Consider the following 17,551-nt stretch of genomic DNA (forward strand, 5'->3'; position numbering starts at 1 on the left):
CAGGAATCCTCTTCAGTATGCTTTTTATGGAGAACTGGTAAGATTTTAGGGAAGGCTGGTGTCTGAAGATGGATGTGGACTGAAAGGTCTTCTCTAAAATCTAGTAATAGTGGGTGAGGAAGGCTTTGGTGGAAAATCTTGGAATGTGGTAGTAGCTCATGGATGCTTTTTGGCATCTCCAGAGGAAATTTACTTCCTCTGTTAACAGATACTCTGCTTGGTAAATACAGAGAATGCTTTTCTGTCAACTACTACAAAGGAAAAGCTGTGCTGTTACATTTTAACTAAGAGGTTTTCCATCCTGAAGAACTGAAGGGGTTACTTCAGCTTGATATATAATGAAAAGCAGCAGAGAAGGGGAAGATGATGTCAAAAATGTCATCTGCTTTCACTGGCCTTCTGCACTTGTCTTTATTAATGGAGGGATATGCAAATGAAAGTGATTCTTTTCTGTCAGTGCTTCTGTTACCTTGTTCTGTGTTACTACCAGGCTGCAGCAGTCCTGGGGCAAGTAGCTGATGGTTGCTGGATCAGGCTGACTTGTTCCTGTACAGCCCAGGTGCTGCAAGCTCTCTTGCTTGACCTGGTGGTTGCTGGATTTGAGAGGGAGGTCAGCTAAGAGGCAAAAAAAAAAAAAAAGCCTAATAGATGAGTTTCTGCAGGCTCTGACCTTTGGTCCAGCTAAGCCCTATCTTAATAGTTTGTGAACAGAGATGGAGTGATACTGTGATAGGTTTGAAAGACTGGAGAGGTGTGATCTGCCTGGGGTGGGGACAGACTTGTTGCTGCAGGAGCCCTGAGGAAGGGCTGAGAATGGGACACAGTTGCAATGTCTCTTTCTGGGAAAACCCAGCACAGGGCAGGCTGTTTAAACAGCATCTGGTTAGCATTGCTCTGCCTGCCCTTGCAGCTCTTTGTCCCATTCTGGTGAGATATGAATGTTGAACTTGATGGTTTCTTAAATTGGGGTTGTAAAAGCAAGTCTGTTGTGGGGCTTGTTTCATGTAGGTGCTTCTCTAGCCTTAGGGGAAGCACAGCTTTGCCTGTTGTTGCATAGTTACCTCTAGTGATTCATTTGCCAAAGTATCTAACTGAATAACTTGTGCTGTCTTTTGTAGTGAAATAGACCTCTGCTGTTTTGGCATGCCAAATGTGAGGGCTTTTATGTGACTAATTCCCTTTTAAGACACTGTCCCTGAAGTTATGAAGTGGGAAAGAAAATAAGTTGTAGTGCTGCTGATGCTCAAGAGGGGTAAGATGTATGAAGAGTTGCCTCTTGGGAGTTTTTTGGTTCTGATTCTTTTTATACTCTTCTACCCCCTCACTTCTTCCTGGCTACTGTTGTAGACTAACTTAGTACACTGATGATCCTGTGGCCGTACCAAAAAGTTCTTGAGTCTTTTTTAAGTTCTCTGAGCTCTGTAGCAAGTACAGCAGACCCAGAGGTCATGTGAATAACTTGCTTTTCTTGGGGAAGGGGAAAAGAGAGTGCCAAATAAGAGAGGTATCTAACAGAGTGTGGCTTTGTCTGATGTGACTTTTGAGCGATGTAGTCCAAACTGTCAGACAGTGGCCAGGCATCAGTATCTCAGAGGCAGGTGCAAGAAGACTAGAAATGGTTAATCATGGCAGAACTGAAGCCCAGAAGCGGCTTCCCTTAACCTGAATATAGCTAATGCCCTTATTCACTGGGGCTGTTGCCTTCTGAGCTCTGCTCTTAATCCTGTGGTAGCAGAGAGGCTTGTTCTGCCAAGTGCTACAGTCAGGAAAGGAGGCTGGACACCATGAAGATAAGATATTGGAGCTGTCTGCACAAGAGTCTTCCTATGGGGAGCAATGTGCCTATAAAATCCAGCAAGTCAGTGGTGAAGCCTAGTGCTGTAGCATGGAGGAAGCTGAGCTGATGCCTTGGGCACAGGGTTCTTTGGCCCTGGTGTCTCATAGGAGTTCTGTTACCACTTCTCCTTTCCGGCTGGTGGTGCGGGTTCTTTGCTGGCTGGACCTCTCCAGATGTGTAGAGTGGGCCTGTAGCTACAGCCACATTAGAAATAACTCCAGGCAGACAAAAGGCAGGCTCTGCACTGAGGGCAGGAGGTGAATTCTGGGAGTAGGGTTCAGAGGCAAGCAGGCATTTGGGCCCATCAAAGTCTTCATTAAGTTTCTGATGTCTTGCCCTGCCTGTCATTGTGTCCACCCCTGGCAATAGAAATTTTTCATTTTTCTTGTCTGTGTGTTGTTGGAAAGTAGCTGAATAGCTGTCAGTCTAAATGAGTTTTTCTAAAGGTTAAGCCCTTGGACAGAGTGTGCAGTTGTTCTCAATTTTAATTTCTGAGAATGAATAAAGCCTGTCTGCCAGACTCTACAAATAGAGAGAGTTCACTGGGTACAGGTCCAGTCAGTCAGCAGTTTCCTTAAAAAAATAAAGGTCACTGAAGTTTGTAAAGCACCAAATGTAACTGTGGTAGGTGGCACAGGTAGGTTAATATCATTCTAAGCAACAAACTTTGCATGGTGACAGGCTGCTTAACCAGGCCATTGGTGTTGTGTTTGTCATAAGAACCTTAACATTCCATTTTAGCTGCAGCTTTATGGGCATGAATATTGGTCAGTCTTTTCCTCAGAGGGAGTTGATCTGGTTGTCTCTCCTGTGTTTTGATAGTGACCTGAAACTTGTCTGCAAGGTTTTATAGTGCTGTGCTTGGCCTTGCGAGTTAGAGCTCAACCTGAAGTAGAGTGGGAAGCAAACCTGAAGCAAACTGGCATAAACTCCTCTTGGTGCTCATGTGAAGACTGCTTTTATGGGCTTGTTGCACTTCCACAGAAGTGTGAGTCAATGGCATGTTAAGTTCCAGATGGATGGTGACACATCTGCCTTGAGCAACCGGGAAAGCTGGAACAAGTCAGGCCTGGAAAAAAAACAGCTATGTCTTCTCTCTTGATGGTATCAGTGCAGGAACATGACACCTTTGCAGCTCTGAGGCTGGCTTTTCTCTAGTGTGGACACATCACCCCACTGGAAGAAGCAGGAGCATTTGCAGCAGTATCCAAAGATCTTGTCAGGGCAACGTTGTTTTCTGGTAGCAGAAGAAAGGGGCTGTGGTTTCCTAAGAAGGAAGGAAACCCTCTCTTTACAACTCCCAGAGGAGCCGGAGGGTGCTTCCTGTGTCTTACCCAAGCTTCTTTTGGGACAGGCTGTGGGGTGTGGGAGAACAGTGCCCTGTCTCCTGAAGGGCTTGGGGAAATCTTTGCTTTAGCGTAAAGTCCTGCAGTAAAACAGTCTAAGGAAAAGAAACTGAGCTGGAGTACACCACAGCTGTGCATTTTAAAGGTAATGTTGTTTTGCCTTGTTGGTGGAACAGATGCTTCTGCAGGACATAATTATCAAGAAGATTTTGCTGAAGCTATTTAAAACGCTGTTCCACAGCTAACTGCCCTGTCCCTTTCCTGGAGCAAACTTCTCCTATAGTAGAGCTGCTGGAAGATAACTCATGTATGCCTGACACTTTTATGCAAAGGTTGGTATCTCAGTGTAAACAGCTGATGAAAGTGATTGCAAAGCCTTAGTGTGAATCCGATTCCTTTAAATCTGAGTCTGCTTTGTGGCAGTAACCTTTACAGATGAGATAATGACCTCCTAAGCTTCTGGGTCTGTCTGCTCAGTGATCACAACAGAGATCTGGTGATGCTCACACTTGGACCTTCTCATCTAGCTTGCTTAGAAAACAGGGCTGTAAAAGAATAAAGCACATGGGGCAGTTAATTTTTGCTGCTTTGTTTGAGGTAGCAACTGAAAAATTTAGTATTTAGTGATTGTAGTTAGCTATATACAAGTTTTTCCTCTCGGCCAGCAGAAGTTGTGTCTCCTTATCTAGCTGCTGCCAGTTAAACCTTGTCTTGGCTCTGTGCACCTGCATGCATGACTCCCTCAACTGTATGTGGGTCCTGGATGTTAGTCAGGTTGAGAGATCAGGTACAACTGGTATAGAAAGGCCTTCCAGATCCTTAATGTGAAGCTGTTGATGTGAAGAGAATGCAAAGTGGGAAGTCTGCCAGTCAGCAGTGCTTTATATTTTGGTGGCAGGCAGTTTGTTTCCTATGCAATTTAAAAAGCCAGAGTGTGAGAGGAAATATTTGCATAGCAAAGCTTTTGAGCAAATGCAGATCTCCATCTGAGGATCACTGGGCACTGTGAGGCTCTGGTGAAACTCAGGCTAGCTTGGTTTGAGTAAGCAGTGTGTGCATGGAGGTCTTCTCAGTGTGCAGCCAGTACCTCTACATGGCAGACTGTTAGGAAACTCTTGTTCAGATTAGGCTAAGTATCCTCATAAGCAGATGAGCCAAGAAAGTATGTCATGCACCAAACCCAGTGCTTCCAGCATACTGGAGAGAGATCTGAAGCTGAAGGAAGCTGCTCCTTCGGCTTGTTTGTAGCACTCCTGTGTGAACCCTTACCTCTGAAGCAGCGGCTTTGGTTGTCACAGGAGCTTTTAATGTCACTGCTATGATTGTTCCTTTTTCTCCAGCATCTGGGACTGGCAGGAACAACTTTCCCTTCTCTCCTTATGCCCTAAATCTTTACTAGAAATATTTATTTTTGTTTAATTGCTTTTGTAGCCTGGAATAGATGTCAGAGCCTCAGCAGTCTCTGCAGGGGTATGAACTCCCTGGACTGAACTGACGAACAGTTAACCTTGTTGTAAATTCTAGCAAAGATGGAGAGACATTGGCTTTTTGACTGCTGCACATCACTGTAATTAAATGGTACTTAGCTGCAGTTCTTTAGGTCAGTGCTAGCAGTGTCCTCCTGATGCAAGACTCTTTAATTGCCCAAATGGTTCCTGAGTGAAGTGCTCTGGAGTGGTACAAAGAGCTCAGTTGACTTTAGCTCTTCCCCTTTCTTTGGTGCTCACGATAACTCTGTTATCTACCTGGGGATTTGACGGATGCTGCTGTTCCAGTGTGCCTTTCTTATTGTAACATTACAGTAAACAGTTTGCTGCAGCTGTAAGCATAAGGCTAATCTGTCTTTCTCAGAAGGTGCTTGTCTCCTTTCCCACTGTGTTGGTTGCAATGAGATCTGTGTTGTAGTAATTGCTGGCAATAGCTTTATGTAAAACATGCTTCCAAACAAGCCTGTTTGGGTAGAGAGGTCCAAGCGATCTTGCTGCATTTTACTTGAGGGAGCAGCAAGAGCATGTTGGGTTTGTCAGCCTGCATGATGCCAGGTTCACCTGGCTTCAACTTTTGTTTCTTTGACAAATGGGGAATTGACTCGATGAGGAGACTGAGATGAAGCCCTTTATGCCAGAGGCTTGAAGGGTCACACGTGGGAGACTGTTCTGTGGTGCTTACTGCCTGCACGAATCTCTGCACAGACCTAAGCTGATTGTGTGCTGCCTCTCACCTCCACTGTGGCGTGTGGAAAGGCTGATAACATCTGTTACTGAGCACCAGGGCTGTCCAGCTGGCTGCAGGAAGAAACGTGGATCTGTCTGACCTGTTTTGGGCCCAGGCTGTCTGGAGCTGACAGCCTGGTTGGAAGCCCTTGGCATTGTGTGAAGCACCCAGCTGAAGTGGAAGAGGCATTGAGACCATTACTAACCCCTTTGAGATTCGGAGAGCAGCTCCTCCTTGCTACTTTTGCCCTCTTACAAACTTAGCTGTGGCTTGTCTTTCCTGCTTTGTGGACAACTCCTGGGACGGGAATTAGCAGGGCTCATTCGGAGAGCTTTAAACTAGATTCGAAGGGGGATGGGGTAGTAGCTGGGCTTGCACCACTGGGGCAACGCTCTAGTGTTGAGGTAGACCAGGAGGCCTCCCATCCCCCTGGGGTGAAATCGGTGTGCTCAGCTTGCTCCCTGAAATGCCTGTACACCAATGCACGCAGCATGGGGAATAAACAGGAGGAGTTGGAAATCCGTGTTCGGTCGGGGGGCTATGATCTAGTGGCAATTACAGAGACTTGGTGGGACGCCTCGCATGACTGGAATATGGTCATGAATGGCTATGTCCTGTTCAGGAAAGACAGGCCACTAAGGAGAGGTGGTGGAGTTGCTCTTTATGTGAGTGAGCAGCTAGAATGTATTGAGTTCTGTCCAGGGGCGGATCAGGAGCGAGTTGAGAGTTTGTGGGTGCGAATTAAGGGGCAGGCTGGCAGGGGTGATACTGTTGTGGGTGTCTATTACAGGCCACCGGATCAGGATGAGGAGGGTGATGAGGCCTTCTACAGGCAGCTGAGAGCAGTCTCTCAATTACAGGGCCCTGGTTGTCATGGGGGATTTCAACTACCCTGATATTTGCTGGGAGGCCTACTCAGCCAGCCATCCTCAGTCCAGGAGGTTCCTCCAGTGCATTGATGATAACTTTCTGATGCAAACGGTGGATGAGCCAACTAGGAGAGGAGCGCTGCTGGATCTGATCCTCACTAACAAGGAGGGTCCGGTTTAAGCAGTGAAGGTTGAGGGCAGCCTTGGTTGTAGTGACCATGAGATGGTAGAGTTCAGGATCTCATGTGGCAGGAACAGAATAGCTACCAAAATCACAACCCTGGACTTCAGTAGGGCCAACTTTGGCCTTTTCAAGCAATTGCTAGGGGAAATCCCATGGGACAGGGTACTAGAAGGTAAGGGAGCCCAAGATAGTTGGTTAGCATTCAAGAACTGCTTCTTCCGAGCTCAAGATCAGAGCATCCCAGCAGGTAGGAAGTCAAGGAAGGGTACCAGGAGACCTGCATGGTTAAACAGGGAACTGCTGGGCAAACTCAAGTGGAAGAAGAGGGTGTACAGATCATGGAACGAGGGGCCGGCCACTTGGGAGGAATATAAGTCTGTTGTCAGAGGATGTAGGGAGGCAACTAGGAAAGCTAAGGCCTCCTTGGAATTAAACCTTGCAAGAGAGGTCAAGGACAACAGAAAGGGCTTCTTCAAATACATTGCAGGTAAAGCCAACACTAGAGGCAATGTGGGCCCACTGATGAGTGAGGTGGGGGCCCTGGAGACAGAGGATAAAAAGAAGGCGGAGTTACTGAATGCCTTCTTTGCCTCTGTCTATATTGCTGGAGGCTGTCGTGAGGAGCCCCGGACCCCTGAGGCCCCAGAGGAAGTCAGGATAGAGGAGGAATCTGTCTTGGTTGATGAGGGCTGGGTCAGGGACCAATTAAGCAATCTGGACGTCCATAAATCCATGGGCCCTGATGGGATGCACCCGCGGGTGCTGAGGGAGCTGACGGAAGTCATTGCTAGGCCACTCTCCATCATCTTTACTAAGTCGTGGGGAACGGGAGAGGTGCCTGAGGACTGGAGGAAAGCGAATGTCACTCCAGTCTTCAAAAAGGGCAAGAAGGAGGACCCGGGTAACTATAGACCGGTCAGCCTCACCTCCATCCTCGGAAAGGTGGTGGAACAACTTGTCCTTGGTGCTGTCTCTAGACACATCAAGGATAGGGGGATCATTAGGGGCACTCAGCATGGCTTCACCAAGGGGAAGTCATGCTCAACCAACTTGATAGCCTTTTATGAGGACGTAACCCGGTGGATAGATGATGGTAAAGCTGTGGATGTGGTCTATCTTGATTTCAGTAAAGCGTTTGACACAGTCTCCCACAGCATCCTCGCAGCTAAACTGAGGGAGTGTGGTCTGGATGATCGGGTAGTGAGGTAGATTGTGAACTGGCTGAAGGAAAGAAGCCAGAGAGTGGTGGTCAATGGGACTGAGTCCAGTTGGAGGTCTGTGTCTAGCGGAGTCCCTCAAGGGTCGGTACTGGGACCAGTACTATCCAATATATTCATTAATGACTTGGATGAGGGAATAGAGTGCACTGTCAGCAAGTTCGCTGATGACACAAAACTGGGAGGAGTGGCTGACGCACCGGAAGGCTGCGCAGCCATTCAGAGAGACCTGGACAGGCTGGAGAGTTGGGCAGGGAGAAACTTAATGAAATATAACAAGGGCAAGTGTAGAGTCCTGCATCTGGGCAAGAAGAACCCCACGTATGAGTACAAGTTGGGGACAGACCTGTTGGAGTCCAGCGTAGGGGAAAGGGACCTGGGGGTCCTAGTGGACAGCAGGATGACCATGAGCCAGCAGTGTGCCCTTGTGACCAAGAAGGCCAATGGCATCCTGGGGTGTATTAGAAGGGGTGTGGTTAGTAGGTCAAGAGAGGTTCTCCTCCCCCTCTACTCTGCCCTGGTGAGGCCGCATCTGGAATATTATGTCTAGTTCTGGGCCCCTCAGTTCAAGAAGGACAGGGAACTGCTAGAGAGAGTCCAGTGCAGAGCCACAAAGAATGATTAAGGGGGTGGAACATCTCCCTTATGAGGAGAGGCTGAGGGAGCTGGGTCTCTTTAGCTTAGAGAAGAGGAGACTGAGGGGTGACCTCATTAATGTTTATAAATATGTAAAGGGCACGTGTCATGAGGATGGAGCCAGACTCTTCTCAGTGACATCCCTTGACAGGACAAGGGGCAATGGGTGCAAGCTGGAACACAGGAGGTTCCACATAAATATGAGGAGAAACTTCTTTATGGTGAGGGTGAGCGAACACTGGAACAGGCTGCCCAGAGAGGTTGTGGAGTCTCCTTCTCTGGAGACATTCAAAACCCGCCTGAACGCGTTCCTGTGTGATATGATCTAGGTAATCCTGCTCCGGCAGGGGGATGGGACTAGATGATCTTTCGAGGTCCCTTCCAATCCCTAACATTCTGTGATTCTGTAACTCGAGCCACCATAGTTGCCTTTCTCTTTCCTTGTCTTTGGCATCAGGCTGTCAATGGTGGCTTGTGTGATGAATGAATGTAGCACACACTACATCCATCCATGACCCTTCTGGAGCTTTATTTTGAGCACTTCTTTTTTTTTTTTTTTTCCAGCTAAGAGACTGCTGCCCCCAAAGATAAGATGCAGCACAGTTGCCTCTCTGGCAGTAGATGCTGAATTTGAACTGCTGCTGGGCCACGTGCTCATCACAAATGATGTTTCTGAAGCAGAGCTTGAGACTTGCCCAGCCTGCAAAGGTTTTCTTTGAGATTACTTGGAGCAGAGACCTCAGCTATGCTGTTAGTAGATCCATCTGTCTTAAGATCCCTGGACCTTGGCCTGGAGCCCTTCACTGGCCTTTCTTGACTGAATGGTTGTTATTAAGGCTGAAAGTGTGGGTGTCACTGCTAATAGGAGTTGCAATATTGCTGCAGAAAGGCAACAACTATCAGGAGGTAAGGGGGTGTTTGTGAAAATAAAGTGTTCTACATAGCTTAGGTCAGGGCCCTATCCATTTGTAAGTGCTGGTCTATATATTACTGAACATGGGCCCAGACTTTATTGCTGTTTTAAGGGAGCAGTTACCCAAATCCTTCCAAATAAGGGCCTTAATCTACTGTAAGCAATAATCTGCCCATGCACGAAGAGTGAAGGCTGAAGGAATAGTATATGCCCACCTAGAGAAGACCGTCATTCTATTAAACTTGAATATAAGCTGTGGTCAGCCAGAGATTGAATGTTTTATATTAACTTGAATGGAACTACATTGTTTAACCTCAGCAAAAATATGGTTTGGGAATATGATTGGGTTTATTCATCTTGGCATTTGCAATGATGCCCTTTCATAGTACAGATTAGCTTTTGATTAAAGTAGAAGCACTAGTTAGATTGTGTCATTTCTGGGCTGTGGGTGTGTTTCAAGAAAGCCTTATCCATATTTTCGTCTTGAAGAAGGAACAACTCTACCTCACATGTTCCTGACAGGTATGTCTAACCTTTTCTCTAGCACTGGAGACTCTAAGACTTCTTGTGTGTGTGTGTGTGTGTGTGTGTATCCACAGACAAACTATCCCATTGTTGTAAAGCTTTCCTCAGTGTTGTGGTCACATGTGTGGTGGTTTAGACTTGTTTACATCATAGCTGCGTGAAGATTCATCACAGAATAAAGCAAGTACAACAGAGCTTCCTGGGTCTATTCACTCTGCTTGGAAATTCAGCCAGAGCATGGATGGCGCTCTACTGAATGAATGACAACATGTTCTCATCTGCAGTTTAGTTTTGGTAAAACAGATATACAACTGGATAGAAATAAATTCAGTCAAGGCAGGTCTTTGCTTTGTCACTTTTGAGCGTCTTTCTCAGGGAGAAAAACAACCATGTGCTTTGAGAGAAAAGCTCTGTGGCTATTATGTACAGCCATTCCCAACTCCAGTTTCGACCTCAACAGTCCAGGCAAGGAAAAAGTCACGGTGGTAGATCCCCTGTTAGTCAGGCTCCCATGGGGGAAGGTGAGTCAGTGACAGAGAGCAACGGGGACATATGCTTTATGTAACCAAGGTGTTATCCAGACCTCAAAATAGCATCTCAGCATCTGCAAATAAAAGGGGAATTGGTGATGAAGTTCAGATGGCTGCTGGTTGGTCTCAGCATTGTGGGCCACGATGGGGCAGGAGAGAACAGCATCTTTTTGTCTGCTCCCTTTATCCTGGGAAAACTACTGCTTGTTAAGTAATCGTACCTTGGTGGGAAAGCCCGTGTAAGGACTTCCCCTGCCCAGGAAGTCTCTCTGTTTAGCACCTACTCTATTTCTGCACAATTGCACTCATTTATCTAGGAATATGGGCTAGATGGCTGCATCTGGTTCAACTCCTTGCAGATGGGAGCTGGCCCTGGGTGCATGAGAGGTACTATGCTGATAACCCTGCCTCACCCCAGCTGCCTCTGCACAGAGGAGGCTTGTACATCTGTGAGGACATGGCAGAGCTGGTCTGAAGGTGACTATACAGCTAGACATGGCCAGGAATCACCTGTAATTACTGGGTACCCCAAAGGAATTGGACACATACCTGTTGCAGGTTTTTTTTCCTTTGGAAGTGACAGCTGTCCAGGCTGGAGTGCTCCCTCTTCTCACACATGGTGCGTCCAATTTCCACGTGTAGCATGTATTTCAGCCCTCTGACAATCTAGAGAAAGTAGTTTTGTCCTTTAAAGTAAGGGCAGGGGAAAGGGATGCCAACATTTTGGCTAAGTATTAAGTGTTACATCTGTGTGTAGTGTTGTGGATTGAAATGTTTTGTGTTGATTTACTGGGGGGGGGAGGGGGGGGGCGGGGCAGAGCCCACCTGTGGAGCAGTTGAATGGGTTAGAGGGACACAGCCTCAAGCTTCGCCAGGGGAGGTTCAGGTTGGACATTAGGAAGAATTTCTTTTCAGAAAGGGTTATTAGACATTGGAATGGGCTGCCCAGGGAGGTGGTGGAGTCACCATCTCTGGATGTGTTTAAGAAAAGACTGGACATGTCTTGGGTGCTGTGTAGGAGGGTCAATTGGTAAATGGTTTGGAGGACCACTAGAAGTCTGGACTCATCTTACCTGTACCATGGCTTTGTTTATTTGTGATTCCTTAAACAGAAAGAGGTCATTGGAACTGTTGTTGTATCTGTAAACCCCAAAGCGAGCTGCCTGGCGAACACCAGGGTTGTCGGTGTTCATTGGGACAGGGAAGCCAGGTTTTGTGGTCGAATGAGGTGGTGGTACATATGTAGCTGAAACAACACAAAACATGAGTGCAAAACACATCAGGTGCCTGAAACGGTGGGAGCTTCAGCCCGCCTAACCAATGCTAAACCTTCTTACTTGTCCAATGCACTTGTGCTTCAGAAGGACTCTGCTCACATCCATTACAAAGTAATTTTCCTTTATATGTTTGAAATGGTGAAACAATCCTGTGGAATGAAGTGACATAAGAAGACACTGCTAGAAGTGGTAGCAGAGCTCAAACTGACTTAGCCAAGGTATCATGAATATTATTTAGAATGTCTCTGGTATGACTCCTGGCTCATAGAAGGCCCAACTTTGAATCTAGTTATGAAACTAGATCTGCAACTATGTTGCTCAGAGTACAGTATAATTTTGATAACATATCAAACACTGGCTGGCAGAGTCCTGCTGCTCTTATTTGGCATGCCAAGTTTAACTTGCAGATACAAGTCTTTCCCACCCCGCCTTAATCATTTGATAGCATCTTGAGGTTTTCATTTTAGGGGGATTTAGGTGAGGGGAAGGTACCCTCCCTCTACATGCTGACACAGGAGAGGGTGTCCATGTTCTGCAGCTGGGCAGGGAAGGGCCTGGACCATCTTATCACAGCCATGAAGGAGAGGAGCAAGGTGTGTAGGAAATGGAGATTGGGGGGTTGAGGAACCCATGAGCTTTCAAGTTTGAGTAGTTCTTTCCACACAGCCCTTATTACTGTGTATTCTTACTTGTTTGTGTAGCTAATTTTCCCCATGCTCTGTTTCTTTTTTCAATAATTTAAAAGAAGCTCGAAGCTTACAGTTGATGTCATTATTTCCTCCCCTTTTACATTTGCCTTCCCCTCCATTTTCCTCCTTCTGAAATACAAACAGGAGGAAAACATCCTCAGCCTGTGCAAGTTGCTGTGCAGCCACTGCTGATGCCAAGACCTGCCAGTGCAGGAGGTGGCCCTTGGAGTTCACGGTGCATGTGTGTAGGCAGTGAGCCTGTGTGTGCACACAAATGGGCACACAGAGCTTGTACTACATTTGCTGTGAAAGTCAAGCTTTTTATCACATCTAGCTTTTTTTTTTTTTCCACAGCTAGATCTCTCACTAACAGCCAAGCACAGAGCATAGACTCTGTATTTAAGCCAGTTTGTACTGAGAAACCAGAGTGGAAAAGAGAGGGGCAACCTGGTGACCCAGAGTCTATTTTAAAAACCCAAACCCCCACCATTACATGCTATCATTCAGCTTTCAGGTTGCTGACGTATGTCCTAGTTACGCTATCACATCCTCCCCCGCAGGTGGTAATGGCTGCACCCCCTTGTAACACTGTTCAGGGATTGAAGTGTTGACCTGCGAAGGAGAGACTCAGTTCCACATCTCTTCTCAACATAAGGATGTCCAAATTCACGTCTCTTCTGGGCTGGTACCCCAGCTACCTTAATGACCCCCATATTTTCTTGCAGGTGGGGAGCTGAGAGAGCCAGGCCATGTGTCTGAGAGGAGCAGATGTTCTGCAAGTGGCTTTGTGTCTGGTGTGAAGGTGACAAGCTTTCCTGTCCCATGTCTCTGATCTGTGTTGGGACTGGGTGTGCAGCCAGTGCTGGGCAGCCTGGCAGTGTTATTAGACATTGGAATGGGCTGCCCAGGGAGGTGGTGGAGTCACCATCTCTGGATGTGTTTAAGAAAAGACTGGACATGGCACTTAGTGCCATGGTCTAGTTGACAGGGTGGTGTAAGGGCAACGGTTGGACTCGATGATCCCTGAGGTCTCTTCCAACCTGGTTGATTCTGTGATTCTGTGTTTTTTCACCTAACAGCAGCCTGGAATCCACTTCTCTATGGGATGCCATTTTCCCACTGCAGCAAGGGTGAGATTCAAGAGTCACAGAAACTCATGACCGTGCAGCCTAGAACTCAAGGTATTTCGCAGGCAGCACATCTTATCCAGTGCTCGGCTCATGAGTAAGACTTTCCAGAGCATCTGCGTGTCCTCTTGTCCTGAACAGGGTCTCTGCCTGGGGTTTAAGGTGGTGGGACCCACAGGTGGTTCAAGAGGGCCATGCAGGACCTGCCTGAAGTCAGAAAGGAAGCTTGGGGCAGAGCAGGGCCTTGGTTTGGGCCTTGCTCATAAGGCCAGCTGTCCTCTTCCTCAGGGAGGCAGTGCTTTTCCCTGTGCCATCAATACCAACTCAATAGCTTACAGGAAGGAGCTTTTTCCTGAGCTCACCTAGCAACTGAGACAGGCTGCCAGGCTGAGAGCAGGTCACTGGCTTGGGCTCTTCTGGCTGCCCTCCAGGACCTTGCTTGAATCTATGCTGTTATGCCTGTTGAAAAGTCAGATGTGGCAGTGGTGGAAGTGTTGACAGCAGATACTGTCCCTTGTAGTAGGAAGGGATAACCACAGTCTTTTTAAATCTTAGCACAAGGTCCCTTTTCAACTTAATAGCCCTCAACACATCTTGAGTCATGGTGATGTCTTTTTTTTAGGCATGGGGTGGCAGGGTGAGTGGGGCTGGCTGAAGTCAAAACTGTGTGTATGGGAAGAAAACTATGAAATGTGTTACTCAAAAGTTCCTGACTCCAGTGCCTGGTAGATCCAGCAGTGTCACATGTAGCAATGAAATGCAGCATCTGGAGAGGTGGACTCACAGTCTTGCAAGCTGTACCGTGTGTTGCAGGCAGGTAGCAGGCTGGTAATACACCATGTGTTGTAGGCAGATGGTAGGCTAATATATCTTTGCCCTGGCTTTCACCAAGGGGTACTGGGCATTTCTCCTCCTTCACCCATTGCAACTTGGTGTTGAGAACAACTCACACCAGAGCAAAGTGGGTATAAAATCTACTGAGCCCTTGTGGGATAACTTTACCCCCCTGTTTTCCTCTGGTGACCCAGATACCTCAAAGCTAGCATTTGTTTTTCTTGATGTGCTTTGGTTCTCATTCAAGGTGGTCACTGCATGGAGTACACAATAGTCTGAAATCTCTTTTGCCATTTGGAGTAGTTTCCACAACAGTATTTCCAAAGTCCAGATATGCCCTGGTGTGAGGTGCCTGTAGTTCTGATTTTCTGTAACGCTTAGAGGCCCAGATAATGTGATCTCACGACCTGGGAAAACAGCTCTTACTTCTCCACAGGGAGATAGTTATGTCCAGAGCATTTGTATTTCAGACCCCATCCTTGCTTCTGGATTTGGAAATGTGAAGAGAGAGCGGAAAAATCTGGCCCTCCTACTTCTGCCACATGGTGGTAGGGTAGACTGTTTTCTTGCTCTGAGTTAACAGGCAACTGCCCGTTATTAAGCAAGAGAGGGCTGTTCTTGCAGAGACGAGTTAAATGTTGTATTAAGAGGCCCTTTCTTGTGCTTTCCTCATTGAGGAATAATTTGGGGGCCCTATTCCTGCAGTATAAGAGAGCAATCCTGTAGATGCTCTCCCCCAGCCTGCAGTGAAGCAAATAGACAGATTGCAACAGGTTGTGTGTTTTTTTCCATAGGGTGCTTTCAAAACCTCCTCCCCATTACTAGGAGTAAGGCTAGGCTTTATCTTTACATTTAAGACGCAGCAGAGTTCCTGCATGCCTCTGCAACCCCCAAAGGAAACCACAGCCGAAACAAAAAGCTACTACTGGCTAACCAAATGCCATCCCTGAGTGCATTAGTACTTTCTGTGTATGGGAGCCAAAGTAAAACTGAAGCAGAGCTAAAACCTTCAGAGAGAAAATACTCCTGTCTGCAGCTCCCATTCTAAAGATTTAAGGCCAGCTGCAATCAAGAGTTTCCTTGCTCAGCAAAGAAAGAAACGATATGGAGTAATGTTTCGTTAAAGTCAGCTAATCGGCACTCAAGTGCGCATCTGTACTTAGCAGTCAAATTGTTACTCACAGTCTTTAGATTTAATAATCAAGGTCATGCGGAGTTTAAACACTGACAAATAAGTTAAAACTAAAAGCTGACTTTAAAATCCTTAGATGATGTCCCTGGATAACATGGTTCACTACAAGGGGAAAAAGTCTTTTAAGCAGTTGGATTTTCAGCTGCAGTCTGAACCCTGCAGTGCTGAGCCAGCATGGGCAGCAGTTGGAGAAGGGTTGTTATTCACCAGTGCATTAGAAAGCAGCACTCACAGAACCTAAAGCACAAAGAAAACGGAAATTATTTTCCACTCTTACCATCTGAAGTTCTGGTGAAGCCCCAGAGTGCGAAACAGCAGAGTGTGGCCAAGCTGCAGGTGAAGTTCACTGCCATCTCCACCACTTCTGAAGAGGAGCCTGCCACCGAGAGGAGCGACTCGGTGCCTGCCACCAGGAGGAGTGACTCGCCCTGCTTCCTGCATGGGAAGATGTGCCTTTTCGAGTGCTCTTATTGGCTGGGAGGGAAGAAAAAATCACCCTAAAACCCCCTGAATCATTGCAGCTCTGATGCAGACTTTGTCTCCTGCTGCTGACCACACACCTCAAAGCACCACCACAAAACTCTGGCTTGGTGACAGCAGCACCAGTCCTGCATCAGACAGGGACTTTTGGTTCGTGATCCTCAGGGGTTGTGCAGAAGCATGGGTAGATATATGTGATGTAACACTGGGAAGTGGTGTGGGGGTGAGGAGAGTAACAGGCATGTGCTTTAAGATTCATGGGGAAACTTAATCCCTAAGAAATGGGCAGTGAGCCCTGGGGATGTAGTTCCTGACTTGTGTATGGGTGTCTGTGTGGGGAGAAGCCTGACAAAGATGGGCCCAGTGTCTTGCTTCCGCTGACATGGAGATGTGAGGTTTGGGTGAGGGAGACAAGGAAGTTTTAGGGGTATCTACCAGAGGGGGCTGTGTGGAGCACAGCCAGTAGGAAGAGGATTTTGGTTTTGGTGGCAGAAGAGAATGCTGAGCCCCACGTTTACAAAAGGTGTTTTGGTAACAGGAAAGGGCTGCGTGAGGCTCAGAGGAGGTGAGGTTTTTCTCTAGGTGCTCTCCAGAGGGCAAGAGAAACACGAGGGGAGGGGTAGTTTGGTGCTCTGTGGCTTGCAGAGGTTTTCAGCTCTGGGGTTGGATTCCCCAGGGTCAGTGTTTGGTTTCCAGAGAGGTCATCTCCAGGCAGTGTTGGTCCATGCTGAGGAGCTTACAAGTCTGGGGAAAGGAGTTGGTTGCCAGACCTTGTGGTGCACCTGAAATCACCAGCTGCCAGATTCAAGAGACTGGGAGATGAACTGATGTCTCACTGAAGGGCTGGATGTGGTGGACTCTGTGTGTGTGCATTTGTTTCAGGTGAGCAGGAAGATGGTGCTTGCCTTTCACTTGCCCCAGCAATGAACTGTGCTCCTTTCTGAGCAAAGACATCTTATTGCCTGAAGGAAAGTCCTAATGTAGGCCAGTGTGGGTGGCGCATAAGAAGCTGGAGGAAAATAATAGTGTTTCCTTGTAGGAAGGGGTTAGGTAAACCCTCTGTTGAAACATTCCACCAAGAAGGAATGGGGCAAGTATGGTGAGTCACATTTATCATCAGTCCTACTTGCGTAGAGCTTCTGAATCAGCCCAAAGCCTGTGGAAAACGTTGAGAGCGAACGAGAGGGGCTGTATTCAGTTCCTCCCCCCCCCCCCTTTTTTTTTTGAGCTCACACAGTGATCTGTCCTTCAAGTGTGGCACAGATAGGGACTCACTCCTCTGCGTGGCTGAATCAGGTATCTTCAGCCCTCCCTTTCTCCTCAAGAACTGCACTTTGTAGTTCTACCTCACTGAGAGACTCTGGGGGAGTGTCTTTGTAAGCCTATAGTTGAGTCCTGCAACAGGCAAGAGAGGGGGTGGTTGGGGACCCTCGTCACTGGATTCCAGCACATCCGTGTGTTGCAAGAGCCTGTTGGTCAACTTGCCCCATGATGCCCCAGAAAGGGGTTCAGGCTTCCTGCAGGACCTCCACCCCTGCTCTCTTTGCTTCCTGGTAAGCTCACAGCCACAGCCTTTTGATTTGAGTAGAAAGGGACCCAGTGTGAGGGTCTGCTCAGGGATTAGAGGGGATCTTTCTAGAGCATAGATTCTTTCCTTGCTTAAAAGGAGTGCTTTGGGACA

General features: G+C 47.4%; 1 protein-coding gene across 1 annotated transcript; it reads right to left on the reverse strand.

The window, feature by feature from the left end:
• Nucleotides 1-10,267: 10,267 nt before the first annotated feature.
• Nucleotides 10,268-15,743, reverse strand: CST7 (cystatin F). Its single transcript, XM_068414757.1, has 4 exons — nucleotides 15,668-15,743; nucleotides 11,345-11,517; nucleotides 10,821-10,937; nucleotides 10,268-10,345 (listed from the first exon to the last, which is right to left on the reverse strand). The coding sequence occupies exons 1-4, from the start codon at nucleotides 15,741-15,743 to the stop codon at nucleotides 10,268-10,270; spliced, it is 444 nt and encodes a 147-aa protein (XP_068270858.1).
• Nucleotides 15,744-17,551: the final 1,808 nt, after the last annotated feature.

Source organism: Nyctibius grandis, chromosome 1 (genome assembly GCF_013368605.1).
Source record: "Nyctibius grandis isolate bNycGra1 chromosome 1, bNycGra1.pri, whole genome shotgun sequence".
Lineage (NCBI taxonomy): Eukaryota > Metazoa > Chordata > Aves > Nyctibiiformes > Nyctibiidae > Nyctibius > Nyctibius grandis.

Coding starts and splice junctions, on each gene's coding strand:
- CST7 (XM_068414757.1), bottom strand. CDS start 15,743: ATGGCAGTGAACTTCACCTGCAGCTTGGCCACACTCTGCTGTTTCGCA. Junction 11,518..15,667: donor CTTCACCAGAACTTCAGATG/GTAAGAGTGGAA, acceptor GTGTTGTTTCAG/CTACATATGTACCACCACCT. Junction 10,938..11,344: donor TAAACAAAGCCATGGTACAG/GTAAGATGAGTC, acceptor TACTTTCTCTAG/ATTGTCAGAGGGCTGAAATA.